The sequence below is a fragment of the Equus asinus genome, chromosome X (genome assembly GCF_041296235.1).
Source record: "Equus asinus isolate D_3611 breed Donkey chromosome X, EquAss-T2T_v2, whole genome shotgun sequence".
NCBI lineage: Eukaryota > Metazoa > Chordata > Mammalia > Perissodactyla > Equidae > Equus > Equus asinus.
Window position 1 is genome coordinate 19,124,698 of NC_091820.1, and position 18,551 is coordinate 19,143,248.

At 38.5% G+C, this 18,551-nt stretch overlaps 1 protein-coding gene across 1 annotated transcript; it reads left to right on the forward strand.

Moving 5' to 3' along the window:
• Positions 1-2,235: 2,235 nt before the first annotated feature.
• Positions 2,236-18,021, forward strand: EIF2S3 (eukaryotic translation initiation factor 2 subunit gamma). Its single transcript, XM_014867882.3, has 12 exons — positions 2,236-2,646; positions 3,200-3,263; positions 4,204-4,331; positions 4,421-4,542; positions 6,466-6,560; positions 7,827-7,985; positions 9,297-9,431; positions 10,626-10,720; positions 11,140-11,284; positions 13,076-13,245; positions 13,614-13,786; positions 17,608-18,021. Exons 1-12 carry the CDS (start codon positions 2,578-2,580, stop codon positions 17,669-17,671), a joined length of 1,419 nt encoding a protein of 472 aa, XP_014723368.1. The 5' UTR covers positions 2,236-2,577; the 3' UTR covers positions 17,672-18,021.
• The last annotated feature ends 530 nt before the right edge of the window (positions 18,022-18,551 follow it).

Consider the following 18,551-nt stretch of genomic DNA (forward strand, 5'->3'; position numbering starts at 1 on the left):
GTTAGCTCAGGGTCAGTCTTCCTCACCAAAAAAAAAAACAAAAAGTTCAACTATTTTACCAAAGAGGAGATATGAATGGCTAATAAATACTACATGAAAAGATGCTCAACATCACTAGCCATTAGAGAAATGCAAATTAAAACAACATCTACTAAAGTGTCTATAATAAAAAGAAGAGACAATATCAAGTGCTGGTGAGGATGTGGAGAAACTGGAGCCCTCAGACATTGCTGGGGGGAATGTAAAATGGTGCAGCCATTTTGGAAAAGTTTGGCTGTTCCTCAAAAGGTTAAATATAGATTTACCATAGGACACACCAATTGCACAACTAGGTATTTACCAAGAGAAATGGAAACATATTTTTATAAAAACATGTACATAAATGTTCATAGTAGCATTATTCACAATAACAAAAAGTTGTACACGAATGTTCATAGCAGTATTATTCGCAATAGCCAAACAGTGGAAACAATCCAAATACCCATCAACTGGTGAATGGATCAACAAAATGTGATAGGTTCATACAATAGAATTACATTCAGCAATAAAAAGGAATGAACTACTACTGATAAATGCTACAACATGGATGAACCTCAAAACCATGATGCTAAGTGAGCAAAGCCAGATGCAAAAGACCACATATTGTATGATTCCATTTATATAAAATATCCAGAAAAGGCAAATCTATAGAGACAGACCATTAGTGGTTGCCTGGGTCCAAAGATGGAAACGTGGATTGACTGCAAATGGACACAAGGGATCTCTTTGGGGTGATGGAAATATTCAAAATCTGGATTGTAGTGATGGTTGCACCACTCTAAATTTATTAAACATCATTGAACTGTAAACTTAAAACAGGTGAATTTTATGGTGTGCAAATTTTACCTCCATAAAGCCGATTTTTAGAAAAGAGTATACTTGTAATTGCCTATGAATTCCAGCTCTGCTACTTAGCTGTGGAATTGTGGGCATGTTATCTAATCTTTTTAGGACTCAGTTCCTTCACTTGTAAAATGGGAATAATAGTGGATACCTCATCAGATTGTTGTGAGGATTAAATAAAGTTAATACTTGTTAAGTCGGTGCCAATATTTAACTACTATTATTAAGAACATTTTCTGTGATGTTTCCACTTCCATAAAAGTTTCTGACGATGAAGTATATTGTGTTCTATTTATTATCAATGAATTTTATTTTTTGATTGAGCTATAATTCACATACCATAAGATTCACCCTTTTAAACTATACAATTCATTGGTCTTTAGTATATTCACAAAGTAGTGCAACCATCACCACTAATTCCACAACATTTTTATCAACTCAATGGGTTTTCTGAATTAGCTGGTATAAATATTTAGAATGTAAGATGAATTCTAAATGTATAAACTTATAAATTTATAAGTTCCTAAATTTAGGAACTAAATGCCCGCACCCAAATACAATATATTGTACAGTTTCTACCATCACTTAACCAATGAATGCATTTATTGAAAACATACCTTCCTATTTTAACTAAACTATTGTACCTAAATTTATGTGATAGAAAACATGTTTTCATTTTAATATTAAGTATTCAATGAACACAGGTAACCTAAATTCGTATTCACCTCTGCTTACATTTTTTTCTGGCTAGAAATGAATACCTGTTCATGATAGAAAATTTGTAAAGTATAGAAATGCATGGGGAGAAATAAAAATTACTCGACTTCTTTTTAACACACGATGAAAAAAGGGTTAAAGTCTCAAAAACCTTTACATTTTAAAATACCGAGCTAGTATTAAACACTAAACAAGTGGGTTTTCTTGGCTCGGCTTTTTAAAAAATCTCTTTGGGCTCTCTTACGACATCTAGCTTCCATCCTATGCTAACTGCATTCTGAATGCAGTTTAGCGCCACCACGGACCACCTCTCCGGCTCTAGCAACCTCTGAGAACAAGTTCGGGACTCTGCTTTTGCCAGCCCTGCCTGGGTCGCTGAGCACGTCACCAAACCTCCGCTCGACGGCGCCCTCCCCGCCGCCCATCAGGTGACGCACCGCGCCGTGAGCGTGGCCAGCTCAAAGCGCGGCCTCCTCCCGGCAAGGAGTCCCGTCACGGGCGGGCCGGACCCCGAGCCGACCTCGCTTTATTAAATTATGGGTATCGGTAAAGAAACACATTCCCACTGTCTGTCCTCACATCTCACGTAAGGTTCCCAGGTTCCCGGAAACTCTCTCGGCCATCCCCGCGGGAAACGGAAATGGTTTCTCCCTTGCCAGCGCGCGCGTCGGTTGCATCATCCGCCGAGCAAGGGGCCTTTGATGGGGCTGCCCTCAGCGTTGCCTGCATAAATAGCCAACAGGTCTGCACCAAATGGATCCCGAAACTTTGCCTCGTGATTTTTAGTCAGACTGCCGGCAGGCACAGCACAAAACCCAAGCGGAGAGACGTCCAAGGAGTGAGGCCCCTGCTGCACCGATCACCCTCCTTTCCCAGGCCTGAGCCTTAGCCTGCCCGCCTCCGCGTCCCCGCCCTGCACAAGGGGGCCTGCGTACAGTCAGGCAGCAGCCGGGGCGACTTCCTTCCTCTCCGTGCAAGATGGCTGGGGGCGAGGCTGGAGTGACTCTAGGGCAGCCGCATCTTTCTCGTCAGGATCTCGCCACCTTGGTAAAGTTTCGCTCTGGGAGGATGCGGAGTGAGCTCAGGAGTGGGGATGACCCAGCTTCCCGGGAGGCATTGAGACGAGGCAGTGCCGGGCTGTCGGGAGCATAGTTAGGGAGCCCCGGCGCCCTAAGCAGCGTTCATGCCGCCGCCTGCACCTCGGCTGGGCATGGGGATGTGAGATCGTGAGACCTCGAGACCCCGAAGGATTCACCTGGAAAGTCATAATGTTAAATGTCGTTAAGGTTTTCACTTCTGAAGGTCTGGGAGGGGGAATGTCTTTACTGTTCTCAGTGCTAATGCTGTCAAGGTTGGGGGGCTTCGGGCCTCCACATCCCCAGTGAGCGGAGGTGTAGTCTTGTGTGACGGTGAAGGACTCGTAGGGCCTCCCAATCATCAGGGTACAATACAAGATGACTTATACAGGAAAAGCGCTTTAGAAGTAGACGAGAACTGTTCACATGGTGGCGAGCTGTAGGTGGCAAATATAGTCAAAGTGAAAGTTGTGATTTGTGTTATGTATAGCGATTTAAAATAAAAATAATATGTTTGATTACAGGATGTTACCAAGTTGACGCCGCTTTCACACGAAGTTATCAGCAGACAAGCCACAATTAATATAGGTAAGTTGAGAATAACTTGGAGGCCTGACTTGGTTAATCTCCGACGAGTAATTTTAACCTCTCTTTGTGTGATGACCTGAATTATATGAGGATGCAGATGTTCAAGAAATAGATGTTGAGCCTTTGTGAGCAAAGCACCTGCTTGATTTTAGGGGAAGCACGTTTCCCATGCTTAGCCTACAGACTAGAAGAGAAGAAAAGACATAAGACAGACTTATGAAAAGTTTAATAGCATAAGCACTTTAAGGAAGGGGTGAAAATTCGGCTGTACTTGCCACACAGGATTATTGCAAGGGCAGAGTTTATGAAAGTTTTATTTGCTATATATGCTGTTAAGAAGAATCTTTTTTTGCCTTAATTGGCATCTAGAACTTTAGAGGAGAAGTTATGTTGACTGAGTGTGAATTTTGGGAGACTGTACAAATAGCACAGTAAAACCTAGTTAAAAGTAAGGCTCTACCATGAGGCTCTTAAAAAGTTAGAAGATTTATACTGCCCTTGGCAGCATTACTGTGATTAAGCCTGGGTTGTTTTGTTTTCATGGATTCCTTTTTGTTGTGTTAGAGCTCATCATACTATTTACTTCTCTCTGGAAATGCTGGAAAGTTTCTTAATATATAAGATTTTATGTAATTTTTATAGAGTGTTTATTTTAAATGAATGTAGTCTTTGATTAAAAACATAAGATGAATAGCTTTTATTTTGGTGAGTATGGTTTTTAAACAAGGTTGTCAGTTACATAGAAAGTTCTCTTTAGTCCTGTATCAGGATAAGTTTTTAGTAGAAAAGGATGTGTAGGAGGAAAAATTGAAGTCACTGTTAGTTTTACATTGATATTTACAGTGAGTTACGGCTTTAGGTTTTCTAGTCTAACACTATTAGAAAAAATATTTGATGTAATCGAATACACATGAATTAATTTTTTGTACTTTGTCTACAGGTACAATTGGTCATGTAGCTCATGGCAAATCCACAGTTGTAAAAGCTATTTCTGGAGTTCACACTGTCAGGTTCAAAAATGAACTAGAAAGAAACATTACAATCAAACTTGGATATGCTAACGCTAAGGTGAGCTGTGTACTGTGGAACTAGAAACTAACTTTAATTGTTGAACATGCAGATAAGGAATCTAAGTCTTTTTGCATTGGAACTTTCAGATTTATAAACTTGATGACCCAAGTTGTCCTCGGCCAGAATGTTACAGATCCTGTGGAAGTAGTACACCCGATGAGTTTCCTACAGACATTCCAGGGACCAAAGGGAACTTCAGATTAGTCAGGTGACCTCTTCTGTGCTAAAAACATTTTATACTTCCTGTTTTATTGTCTTAGGATTTGTGTTTTTTGAGATATTAAATAGTGAACCTGATTGCTGAATGGTTTTGTTGTTTTTCCATTATTTTGTGTTTTTATTGACCATAATGACAATAATTTTGAAAAGTCAAGTTTTTAAACGTAAGTTACTTACATGCAAGTTCTCCACAGGAAAAGTATCACATAAGCAGAATGAAATGGAGGGAAACACAATTCATTGAATTTAAGGGATTCTTTTTGCCAGGCTTCCTAAATTTCTTTAAAATTTTTAAATAGATTTCTTTTATTTCTATTTCTTAGGTAGGGGAGGAACAAAGCCGTTCTTAATTACCTCTCTTAAATACATGGGCTTGTTACCCATCTGTTTTCTGAATATGATTATATATCCTGGTTCTTTATCAGAGGATACTGATAGCCACCTAGTGATGTTTACAGGGCTTGGAGATGCCCCACAATGAAATTTTAGATCTGGGGCAGAGCTGGAACTAGGGAGAGGTGAGTGAGGCCCAAAATTTAAGAGGAGGGGAATGCTAAAAAAGAGCTCAGTAATCTAGATAAATAGTATTTTAATGTAATGTTTTTTGAAATTAATGCAAAGAAATTGTCATAAACAGAGTATCTTTTTTTTTTTTTTTAAAGGCTCAAATTACTGATTTTTTTTTCTTTTGCTTCATTATCGGTGTTTTTTTGTTTTGTTTTTGGCTTGATATGACATTGTTACTGATCCTTTTTTCATGTAAAATTTTGATATTTTGTTCATCATGGACTTTTTTTGCATTAATTTTGATTTTTTCAAAAAAAATAAATATTATTTGTTTTGATTACCAAAGTTTTTGGCATCCCCTTAAATTTTGTACCTGAGGCAGGTACTTCACTTGCCTCACTCCAGTTCTGGCCCTGATCAAGGGTCAGGAAACTTTTTCTGTAAAGGGCCAGATAGTAAATATCTTCTGCTTTGCAGGCCATAGGTTATCTCTGCTCTTTTGCTATGAAAGCAGACGTGATGTACATGAATCGGTATGGCAGTCGGCCAGTTCGCTGACCCGTTTTAGATCATGACGATGTGAGCATAAAATTTTTAAAAATAAAGATTGTGAATGAGTAGTGTGTTTCTGTTTAAATAGTGTACCATCTCTACTTCAGATTGGCAATTTCAGCTTTTCAAGGTGCTAGAGAAATTTTTGGCAAATTATTTTTTCAGATGCAATGGTCATTCTGTTAACACTGTTTTAGCTTTCAAATCAGTGATAGTCCCAACATACGCTCTGTACTATATTCTACACCATATTCATTTTGATTGGGTTTGGGAGTGTCTCTCTCTTTACTTATTTCTACACATAGCTAATTTCATAGCTTTGTAATGATCTGCAGTGATTTTACTCTCAGCCAGAAGGTAATCTTATTTCCAAGGTCTAGAAACACCAAATCCTGTAACTGCTTGACTTTACAACGATAAGAATTATTTCCATATTCTTTTTCCATATTCATGTGTAATATTCATGTTCTATATTTAAAGTGATTTTTCTTTTTCCTGAGGAAGAGTTGCCTTGAGCTAACCTCTGTTACCAATCCTCCTCTTTTTTTTTTTTGGCTTGAGGAAGATTAGCCCTGAGCTAACATCTGTGCCAATCCTCCTCTATTTTTTTGTATGTGGGATACCTCCACAGCGTGGCTGGAGAGTGGAGCAGATCCCTGCCCAGGATCCCAATCCACGAACCCCAGGCCCCCAATCCACGAACCCCAGGCCGCCAAAGCAGAACATGCAGAACTTTAACCACTCGGCCACGGGGGTGGGCCCTATTTAAAGTGATTTAATTTTAGGAAATCTATAACTTGCATGTTGAAGTGTAGATTGATCTTAGGACTGATTGTTATTTCTCAATTGTTAGACATGTTTCCTTTGTTGACTGTCCTGGCCACGATATTTTGATGGCTACTATGCTGAACGGTGCAGCAGTAATGGATGCGGCTCTTCTGTTGATAGGTAAATACATCTGAATTGGTTTGGACAAATCAATGTGGAGCAAATCCAAGATGGAACATTTAGAGGGAGAACTAAGGCCTTTAAGGGCCATATCCGTTACCGAAGGGTCAAATGAATGGGAACTAACATGTCATGCAGGATGACATCCCTGCCTACCAGATAGACCTAGGGCTGACGTCTTGTGAGAATTCTTATTGTAGTATATATTTTAAAAAGTCAGTAGTGCATTTTCCCCACTTAGTTCACATGAAATGATTTTATTATTTTAATTATATATTTACATGTAAAAGTACATGGATGGTTTTTTTTGTCTCTGAGTTGTTTGCTGCAACATTGATGTATAATGGTTTTGTTGAGATGCAAATCTCATTCATATTAAGTACTGAAGTCTAGACCTGAATTGAGGGTTTCAAGGCAAGGGTTGTGCTACCTTCCTTATGTGAGCTGTTGGAAGATTTCGTTGCTATGGGATATAGTTTTTAAAAGGATGCCAAGTGGATATAGTACAGGTCACCTGAATATTACCACTTGGAGAGGATGATCGTTGGGGTGCCCCCAAAAGATGCCTATTTCTTTATAATACACTGTTGGTTATCCTCACAGTTATGTCCTTCCCTGCCTTTGTTAGGGAGTAGCCTCTGATCATAGTTGAAATTCATAGACTATATTGTGTCTTCCCCTCTTAATTACTCTGCCTCTCAGGAGCTTGACTGGATGAGAACATCTCTAAGACTGGATAGAGCCAGGGACTGTACCTTATGCCTGAGCAAAAACTGAGGGCAGACTCTGAGATGGCAAACTTGTTGATTCCAAGCATGTTGCTTAGGAGCAGGGATGGGAGGCTCCAGTGAATGCAGGCACTGAGGGTGCAGCAGGGGAAAACGTGGATGCTTGCCCATGATATCCACGACTTTTACCTCGAATAGGGCTAGGGCATTCAAATGTTTCTTTTATTGGATGCCAGCTAATTTTTTTTTTTTTGGTAGTAAAACACACATAAAATTACCATTTTAGCCATTTAAAGTGTACAATTCAGTGACATTAAATATATTCACAGTGTTGTGTAAGCATCACCACTATCTAGTTCCAGAACATTTTCATCACTCCAAAAGGAAACCCCATGCCCATTAAGCAGTCGCCCTATATTCTCCTTTCCCCCCAGCCCCTGGCAACCACTAATCTGCTCTCTGTCTCCTATGGATTTGCCTATTCTGGCAAATATTTCTAGCTAATTCTCATGCGTCCTTTTTATGCTTCATCATCCAGCTGGTAATGAGTCTTGTCCTCAACCTCAGACTTCTGAACACCTGGCTGCTATAGAAATCATGAAACTGAAGCATATTTTGATTCTACAAAATAAAATTGATTTGGTAAAAGAAAGCCAGGCTAAAGAACAATATGAACAGATCCTTGCATTTGTACAAGGTAAGAAGCCATAGTATCTAATAAATCTGTGAGTCACTTTGAGAGGCATTTAATGCAGATACCAGATGTTAAATTAACTTTTAACATAATAGATTATCTAAAACAGGCTAAACTTATAGGTCTTAAGCCTTATTTTTCTCTACCTACTACTTATTAGCCACCTGATAGAGCTAGTGAAATCTGTTTCTGAATTTGGTAAACTAAAGTACATTTTTGCCATCTGAAAGTTAGAATTAAATTTGTATTTTGGAAACTATCAATCACATTAAAAAAGTCCTCCTCAGTGATGGTAAAATGAACAAAAGCGTATTTTTTAAAAAATTAAGCATTACACCGTTTATTCTTACTGAGTAGCTACTTTGAAAATTGGAACTGAGGGGCTGCCCCCGTGGCCGAGTGGTTAAGTTCGTGCGCTTCGCATTTGGCGGCCCGTGGTTTCGCCAGTTCGGATCCTGGGCGTGGACATGGCACTGCTCATCAGGCCATGTTGACGCAGCATCCCACATGCCACAACTAGAAGGACCCGCAGCTAAGGTATACAGCTATGTACTGTGGGGATTGGGGGAGAAAAAGCAGAGGGGACAAAAAAAGATTGGCAACAGTTGTTAGCTCAGGTGCCAATCTTTAAAAAAAAGAATTGGAACTGAAAGTGATTTATTTAATCTTCATAGTATCCCTTTCTCTAGCAGCGTTGTGTTTTTCATTTCTGGGAAGACATGACACATCGTATTGTTGACATCTGATTCTCTTAACCTTGTTTTCTTGTTGGAAAGGTTGACTTCTTGTGAACCCAGTTCTATCATAACAAAAAAGAATAAGTCATTTTGATTAAAATCTAATTATGTTTGGTCCATTTCTTTGACCAGCCTGTTTGACATGTAATTAATAAGGAGCAAATATTATATGTGCCAGCAGTTTTTGATTAACAAAGAGTCTGTAATTTTATCTTGACATTTATTGGGAGGTTAATTGCACGTTATTAGAAATCTTTCAACTAGTAAAGTGCTCATTCCCAGGAGTGTTAGTGTTTTATTCCTTTTAACAGTTTCATCATTTTAGTGTATTAAATATATCTATTAATATATTTTAGAATCTTTTTCCTTAATGGGAATAGTATTCATTATCAAGAGTAAAAACATCTGTAGAATACTGCCACCTTTCTAAACAGAATTATCACTTTCTCCCTGTTCATGGCATTTGTGTAGGTATGTTTAGGCATCTATTTTAGTAATCTTAACTATTTTATGTAGTATGTATAGAACAAGTTGTATAAAACTGAAGAATTTTGATCTTTCTGAATGTGTCGTATAGGTACAGTAGCAGAAGGCGCTCCTATTATTCCAATTTCTGCTCAGTTGAAATACAATATTGAAGTTGTCTGTGAGTACATAGTAAAGAAAATTCCAGTACCCCCAAGAGACTTTACTTCCGAACCTCGACTTATTGGTAAGTGATAGGATTTGTCTTTAACTCTTAATTTGATCTTTTCCACATTGGTGATTCCCCTTTAAGGGTGTTTATTAATTTTTCCTCTGTCTGAAAAGATCGTAATAAATTACGATCTGCATAAAAATTTTTTTGAAATAGATTAATTCTGAGATTGTATGGACTGCTAGATTGCATTACTGGATGAGGGACAGAGTCCTGAATACAGAAGGAACGTGTAACCTTTTTGTGCTCAGTATATGGTATATTGTGTGATCAAGATGGAGTGATACAGTATTTTCCATGGAATTATAATGCTTTATTCAGGAACAGGATGGTAAAACTTCCATACAAATGATTTCATTGTACCATTAATGAAGATTTTCATGTCCCTTTCACTTTTATTTGAGTTCATAGTACCAATATTGGTATAATTTGATCATCTAAGCTTGTGGTTCCTACACAGAGATGTAGGAGCCTTTTCAAAACAGACATTTGAGCCCCTCTGAGTCTTCCCCCCGGGGCCTCCTGTGTGTTGTGGGAAGTGTTCTCTTGGGTGATTGTGATGCATACCCATTGTTAAGGGTCACTGCTCTCAGGACCTAAGTGTGGGTCACCTAGTCCTATAGTTGTTTTGTAGTTTGAAAACTAAATTTTTATTTCACAAGTCATATAATATAGAGGTATATGAAGAAAAAGTCCACAATCTCTCCGTCTCCAACTTTTACCCCCTTAGCCGTGAAGTAACCAAAGTTAGCAGATGGTGTGTATTATTCCCACACCTTTCTCTTTGTTCATATCATCATGTATAAACATGTACATATTTCTTGTTTTACTTTTTCTTTGTGGAAGTGGGATCATACCATTCATATTATTTTTGTAACTGGTTTTATTTTTTTTCTTAAGAGTGTATGAGGGTTATCCTTCCAGATCATTACATATGGCTCTAACATCATTTTTAAATAGCTGCATGTTACTCCATAATATGAATGTACCATAATCCTATCAATGAACTTTTAAGTTATTTCTACTTTTTTCCATCGTAAGGCTGCAGTAAACCTAGCTGGAGTAATAATACTAGATTTTGTTGCAAAGTCACTCCTATGGTGTAAATCTTGTGTGTCTACTATTTTAGAAAAGTTAACTTAGACAATGATATTTCTTTTAACATTAAAATGAACAGAATTGGCTTTAATTTGTTTTGTTTTCTTTTAGTTATTAGATCCTTTGATGTCAACAAACCTGGCTGTGAAGTTGATGACCTTAAGGGGGGTGTAGCTGGTGGCAGTATTCTAAAAGGAGTATTAAAGGTAAACTGGGTTTTGTTGTTGTGTTTCTGTTTTGTTTGTTTTTCCCTTGTCTTAATCAGGAAAACAGTATGGACACTCCAAATTGAAAAATAAAATTTTTTCATGGTGTCTATAATTGATAGAGATTTCTTTGTTTACTGTTATGTCTTTTGAATGTGTCTGATCCCTAACTATAGGTTCTTTATGAGTATGCAACACATTTTATATGATGATAGGCTTGTGTGGTAGGTAGTTGGAAACAGTTGGATGGTTCTGGTTTTGAAGATGTCTTCCACATCTTTTTTTTTTTAATAGTGCTCTTTGAAATAGAGAAAAGGTTGCCTTTTCAGTTTTATCGTTTTCCTCTTAGGACTTTTTGTATGTAAATGGAAATTGTGTTGTCCCACAGTAATTCTAATTGCTAATTGATATTTTTACAGGTGGGCCAGGAAATAGAAGTCAGACCTGGTATTGTTTCCAAAGATAGCGAAGGAAAGCTCATGTGTAAACCAATCTTTTCCAAAATTGTATCCCTCTTCGCAGAACATAATGATCTTCAGTATGCTGCTCCAGGAGGTCTTATTGGTAAGGATTTTCCTCTCATCCCTGTGCTTTTAATTTGTGTATGTTCATGGTACTTTTCATGGGAAATGGATTACCCAAAAAGATATATTGTAGATTTTTTTTCCCCTCTCCAAAGCCCCAGTACATAGTTGTATATCCAAGTTGTAAGTCCTTCTAGTTCTTCTATGTGGGATGCCGCCACAGCATGGCCAGATCGGTGCCCAGGATCCAAACTGGCGAACCCTGGGCCACCGAAGTGGAATGCATGAACTTAACCACTTGGCCGTGGAGCTGGCCCCTAGATTTTTAGTTGGATATTTTAATAATTGAGCAGAGTAGGGGAACATGCGTATGGTTAAACTGTTGATTTTAGGTCATAAAATGGTTTCATGTGTTTATAAAAAAATTTTTTTTTAAAGATTGGCACCTGAGCTAACAATTGTTGCCAACCTTTTTTTTTTTTTGCACTTTTTCTCCCCGAATCCCCCCTGTACATAGTTGTATATTTTAGTTGTGGGTCCTTCTAGTTGTGGCATGTGGGACACCACCTCAACGTAGCCTGACGAGCAGTGCCATGTCCGCGCCCAGGATCTGAACTGGCGAAACCCTGGGCTGCCGAAGCGGAGCATGTGAGCTTAATCATTCGGCCACGGGACCGGCCCCTGTAAAAATTATTTTTAAGCATAAGGAAGAATACGTTTTGGTTTAGTATATAGAATAGCTCCTTTTTAGCAATAACAAAATAAGTTTTATGACCTAACGTTGCAAATACCTAACTGTACTTTTTGTGTGTGTGTGCGCGTGTGTCTACACAGTTTGGGGTTAGAAAGTAGTTGTTTTTTATGTATATTTTGCAAATGGAAAGTTACCCACAAATGTCAGTTGAATCATGTCAGGCTCATGTTTACACTGAGCTGGGAATAAAAAGATAGCTTCTGTTGTGTAGGAATTACTGAGATAATTTATGAATTTTCTTGTCCCTACAACTTAGCGTATTACCAGATACCCAGAAAAAGGCAAGATTTAGTAGTGAGAATTAGAGGCATTGTGTTTTGGATTAAAGAAGGAAATATTTGGTGAAAAAGGTGTTTGTCTTTTGGTTCTGTGGTTTTTGGTTGTGTAATTCATCTCTCTATTGTAGCCTGTAATTAAGAGTTTACTGTATATGATTTTACCTTTTTTTTATTTTCAACAAGGAAACTCTGGAAATGTGGAAGTTTTTTTTTTTTTAATTTAACTACGGAACTTTTCAGAGAGAGAATAGTGTAATGATAATCCTCATGTAGCCACCACTCAGCTTCAACAGATATCAATACTTTACCAATCTTGCTTCATTTTTATATCTTCTCCTCTCTCCCCCTTGAAAGACACATAGCTAAAATAGTTTGAAACGGATCCCAGGAATCATATATGAAGTCTTTAAGCTATCTTTTTGATCAGCCTTCCGGGGAGAAATGCCAGGCAAATATTCTGCAAACTACTCATTGTGAATTTTGTGTCTTTTCAACTTTTATTGAGGATATGCAGACTCATTTTTGAGTCAGGCTGTTATCTCAGTTTGCCCTTTATGTAGAATTTAAGTCAAGAGAATCTTTTTGTTCTCAGATGCCCAACTAACCCATGAGTTTACAGTTCAGTTTTTTCAGATGAAACAGGTATTTTGTCACACCTGTGGAGCTATTACATGAGTATGAAAATTTAAGTGTGTATTAAACTGTATAGGTATATGCGGTACTTGTTTGACCAAGTTTTTGGGTAAACAAGTTTATAGGAAATAAAAACTTGGACTATATATATCTTATTTTATATCAGGAGTTGGAACAAAAATTGACCCCACTTTGTGCCGGGCTGACAGAATGGTGGGGCAGGTACTTGGTGCAGTTGGAGCTTTACCTGAAATCTTCACCGAGTTGGAAATCTCCTATTTCCTGCTGAGACGGCTTCTAGGTGTACGCACTGAGGGAGACAAGAAAGCAGCAAAGGTAGGTGCTTTCTGTAATTCGTGTTTCAACAGAAGTAACAGTGATGTTAAGACCAGTTTAGACGTTCATTCTTTTACAGTTAATGTGGGATTAAGAAGAGAAGGTGAATAAATTTGATTTCGTAAAAATTGAGAACTTGTACATGGCAATCAGTTTAAAGTAAAACAAAACGGGGAAGTATGTCACGTATGACAATGACATGATATTCCTGTTATCCATATGGTTTTTTTTAAAGTCTCAGATTAGATTGGCAGAGATGGAAAATTGCTGACATCTTGTTTTGGCAAGGATGTAGGAAAATAAGCAGTCATATTTGGAAGGCATTTTCTTGATTTTGGGGTTTATTTTTCCCTAATTTATTTCCCTAGGTGCAAAAGCTATCTAAGAATGAAGTGCTCATGGTAAACATAGGATCCCTGTCGACAGGAGGAAGAGTTAGTGCAGTCAAGGCCGATTTGGGCAAAATCGTTTTGACTAATCCTGTGTGCACAGAAGTAGGAGAAAAAATTGCCCTTAGCCGAAGAGTTGAGAAACATTGGCGGTAAGTTTATTAGCTTTTGTCACTGTCTAATAAAAAAGACATCTTTTCCTTAAGTTCTTGGCGGGTGTACACGCAGTTTTCCTTGACTGCAACAGTTATTGTGGCTTTAACTCTCAGCTATTTATTTGGATGACTTTGAAATCTGTATTTCTAGTCCTGATTTGTGATAGACACAACCTATGCAAAAACTAATGAATTTGGGTTCAATATTTCCTTTGCCTTTGGCTTTTTAAAACTTATTTGGAAATAATCTCAAACCTAACAGAAAAATTACAAGAAATGCACACAGAACTCCTGTATTTCCTTTTCCCAAATACACAATGTATTTGTGTGTCTATAAGCTTTTTTCTGAACCATTTGAGGAGTAGGTTGTATGTATCATGCCCCTTGATCTCTTAATAAATACTTCAGTGTATATATTTTTTTCTTTCTTTTTTTTGAGGAAGATTAGCCCTGAGCTAACATCTGCCACCAATCCTTCTCTTTTTGCTGAGGAAGACTGGCCTTGAGCTAACATCCTGCCCATCTTCCTCTACTTTATATGTGGGATGCCCGCCACAGCGTGGCTTGACAAGTGGTGTGTAGGTCCACACCTGGGATCCGAACTGGGGAGCCCTGGGCCGCCAAAGTGAAACATGCAAACTTAACCACTGCACTACCAGGCTGACCTCGAGTGTATATTTTCTAAAAACAAGGATGTTGTTTATATGACCACTTCAAGAAGTTTGACATTGGGGCTGGCCCGGTGGTGCAGCGGTTAAGTTCGCACGTTCCACTTCTCGGCAGCCCGGGGTTCGCCTGTTCAGATCCCAGGTACGGACATGGCACCGCTTGGCAAAAGCCATGCTGTGGTAGGCGTCTCGCATGGAAAGTAGAGGAAGATGGGCACGGATGTTAGCTCAGGGCTAATCTTCCTCAAAAAAACAAAAGAGGTTTAACATTGATAAAATACTGACATCCATAGTCCATTTTCCAGTTTTATCGCTTGTCCCAATAATGTCCTCTGTGTCCCTCCAGTTTAGGATCATGTATTGCATTTAGTTTTCATGTCTCTTTGATCTCTAATCTGGAACTTCCACAGCCTTTCTTTGTCTTACTTGACAATTTTGAAGAATACAAGCTAGTTACTTTATAGACTCTTCCTCGATTTGGGTTTACCCGATGCTTCCTAAGATTAGATTTGGGTTATGTAGTCTTGGTTGAAATGCTGCTGCAGGTGGTGATGTCTCCTCAGGGAATCACAGCCAGAGGCACATGATATTTGACTGCTCCTTGTTGAGGTTAATTTTGATCCTGCAGTCAAGGTGTTGTCTAGTTTCTTCACTACGTGGTTACTTTTTTTTAACCCTTGCAACTAATAAGCATTCCGTGGGAGACTCTTTGAGACTATGCAAATACCCTGCTTCTCATCAAATCCCACCCTCCCTGGATTTAGCATCCACTGATGATTCTTATGTGAATTGAGCTTGGCTATAGTGATTGCAAAATGGTGATCCCTCCCCCCAACTCCACCACTCATTTATCATTTGACATTCTTTCTTTCCCATTATTTACTTATCTAGTTATAATATGGACTCACGGAGTACTTTATTCAATAGGTTATGATTCGTTACTGTCCTTACTTATTTCGATGCCCAAATTGTCCAGGATTTATCCAGTAGAGACCCTGCAAGCAGGCTCCTCTGTCCTTTTGACATGTCCCCATCATTTTTTTTTGAATAGTTCCTTATTTTCTGACACAAGATCTTCCAGAGTCGTCTTGTCCCTCCCCTGCTCCAGTTTAGAATTGGCCATTTCTTCAAGGAGCCCTGGTTCCTTTTAGAGGGAAATGGTATTTAGAAATGAAGATCTGGGTGCTGGGTGTGCCCATTACTCCTAAGGTACTAATTCGTCTAGCCCCTTTCAGTGGATAGAGCTAGGAAACGTACACATAGCTTTGACTCGTGACTCTTTGCTCTTTCCCTGGTTAGTTACTGAATTGACCCTTTTCTTTCTATTCTGTGTGACCTTATCATAGCCCATACCACCATCCTTTCACACCCAGAAGTTATTGCAAAAGATTCCTAGTTTGCCTCTCTGTTACTTAAGAGCTCAGTCAAAATTAATCTTCCTAAAACATTTTTATCTAGAACATTGTTAATGTGCTCAATAATTTCTAGTAGCTTCTCACTACTTTCTGATATTCAGGACCTTTCTGGAAGCCTGCTTCAGTGCCTTTTACATTTCCTCCTGCTTTGTCTCATATAAGCCCTCTAAAGTAGACTATTCTGTGTCCTGATTGTCCCCATAATTATTCAAATCACCCTTGGCTCTCTGGTTTTTTCCCTCACTACCTAACCAACCTTATTAAGGTTTCCCTGATACTGTGCCCTGTGATGGTCTCTCATCCTTATTCAGAAGATCTGCATTATTTAGATAGAGTTAAATTTTTTATTGTCTTTTAAGTAAATAATCCTGCTTTGTGGTAATTTATGCCAGCTTGATTTTACTCTTTTGTGTGATTATACTATTTGCTGTTATAGACATACTAATTTCCAGTGTGTTTTAAAATTGTTGTTAGTGCTGTCGAGTTGATTCCAACTCCTGGTGACCCTGTGTACAGCAGAGCAGAACCCTGCCTGGTCTTTTGCACCATCCTCTCACCTTCCAGCGCTATATCAGCCAATGCTCTGCTGCTATTCATTGGGTTTTCTTGGCCAGTTTTTTCAGAAGTGGGTGGCCAGGTCCTTCCTTCTAGTCTTTCTTAATCGGGAAGCTCTGCTGACACCTGTCCACCATGGATGATGCTGCTGGTATTTGCAATACCAGTGGCATAGTGCTCAGCATCGCAGCAACATGCAGCCGCCACGGTATGATAACTGACAGATGCGTGGTTCCCTGATCAGGAAACAAACCCAGGCTGTGGCAGTGAGAGCACCGAATCTTAACCACTAGACCACCAGGGCTGGCTATTTTAAAGTAGGCTTAAATAATAAACTTTCAAAAACTCTCAACATGGAATGTATTATTCTCAGTTAGGATGGGACATTTCCTTGATTAGAACAGATTTTAAAACACACGATCTTTTTGAGTCTGCCCACTAAAATTATGAGAAGATTCTATCCAAATGAAATTTTAGACTTTCCTTAAAAATTAGCAAGTATGTTAAAATTGTTAAAAGAAATGAGAGCATCTGAATGATCCTTACATTCTTTAGAATTGTGGTTTTAACCCATGTTTAGGTAAATTTTGTTCTAGAAGCTACAGTTAAGGTAGCAATCCAGCCTGGGCATCAATTAGAGCAGACGTTGGAAAAGGGAGTGGAGGTCCCTCTGCTGTTGAGAGTAAGCTGCTTATAGACTATGCAGTCCTGCTGTTCTTAATTTCCTTTACCAGCTGAGGTCATGGTAAAGCCATTATGATCTATTGGGGTCCCGTGAATGGTAGAAAAGCATTTTTGAAGGAGAAAAGTATAGAGAATGACATTTTTTTAAAAAATCAGACTGAGGTGGTTTGTGTGTCGGCATGGTTCCTTAGGCGGACTGGAGGGCTCTTTGGCAGTTCTTAAGGGGTCGCTGTATTTTGATAGAATGAAGACAAGCATATTTATAGTAGCAACTTTTTGTTTCCTTTTCCTATCATTCATTCTGGCTATAGCCCATCTCTCAGGGTATAAGAATCTAAGACGATAGTGTAAGCTTGCTTTATGGAGAAGCAGGTTTTGGGAACAAATTCAAATTTAGCAGATAGGCAAGTAGAACCAGTTATGTCTTATAAGATTGTGTAGTAATGATAATGAAATGGATATAAAACTCACGATTTCTTTTATTTTCATTTTGCAGTTTAATTGGTTGGGGTCAAATAAGAAGAGGAGTGACAATCAAGCCAACAGTAGATGATGACTGAAGAATTCCAGTTAAATAATACATTAGGATGAAGTCGGAATTTCTCTTAATAACCTAGGGGTATATTTTCAAAGCATTACTGGGGAACTCATTACCTTAGTAGTAGCTGTAAGGTTATTCTCATTTTTTGGTGATGAAAATTTAACCTCTAGTACTAAAATAGCCTCTACAGTAAATGTAAAAATTGGCATAATGGTGGATTGAATCTACATTTTACCAGAGATTAATCATTCCCAAATAATGTCTAATTTATACATCAGTGCAGGTTTGAAATGAAATGGTTTGCTACAACCAGCCTTTGCTGTAGCACACATACCACTGAACCTGTTTGAAATAAAGTCTTTCTTCTTATTTTTCATGATTTATCTTTGAGTAACTCCAGGCTTGAAGGATTGTTGTACCAGTAAATACTTGAAGATACAAATTCTTGAAGACCAGCTTCCCTTTGCCCCATATTTTATGTTGCTTTATCTTTGTGATTTTGAGTGAAAAAGAAATTAGTAGGTTCAAAGAAAATTACCCTTTAGAGCATGAGTGCTCATTCCTGTGGACACCCCTTTCTCTGCCCTTCCACTTTTCCTGGACTGGAACACAGGAAACTAGAGGCAGAAGTTCTCCTTACCCTCTGCCTATGATGCCTTGTGATTGTTTCTGCGTTGGTTTACGCCTGAAACCCAACAGCCTTACCCCATTGGAAAATAACTGTTACACCAGATGATAGATAAGGAACAAAGATCTTTCCAGGCCTTATTTTTATGTTTGTTCTTAACTGCTTAATTCATATGGTTATGATATAGATTCTAGTATTAGTAATCTTTGGACCTTTCAAGAAGTAAAAGATGTTAGAGGGGTTGGCCTGGTAGTGCAGCTGTTAAGTACGC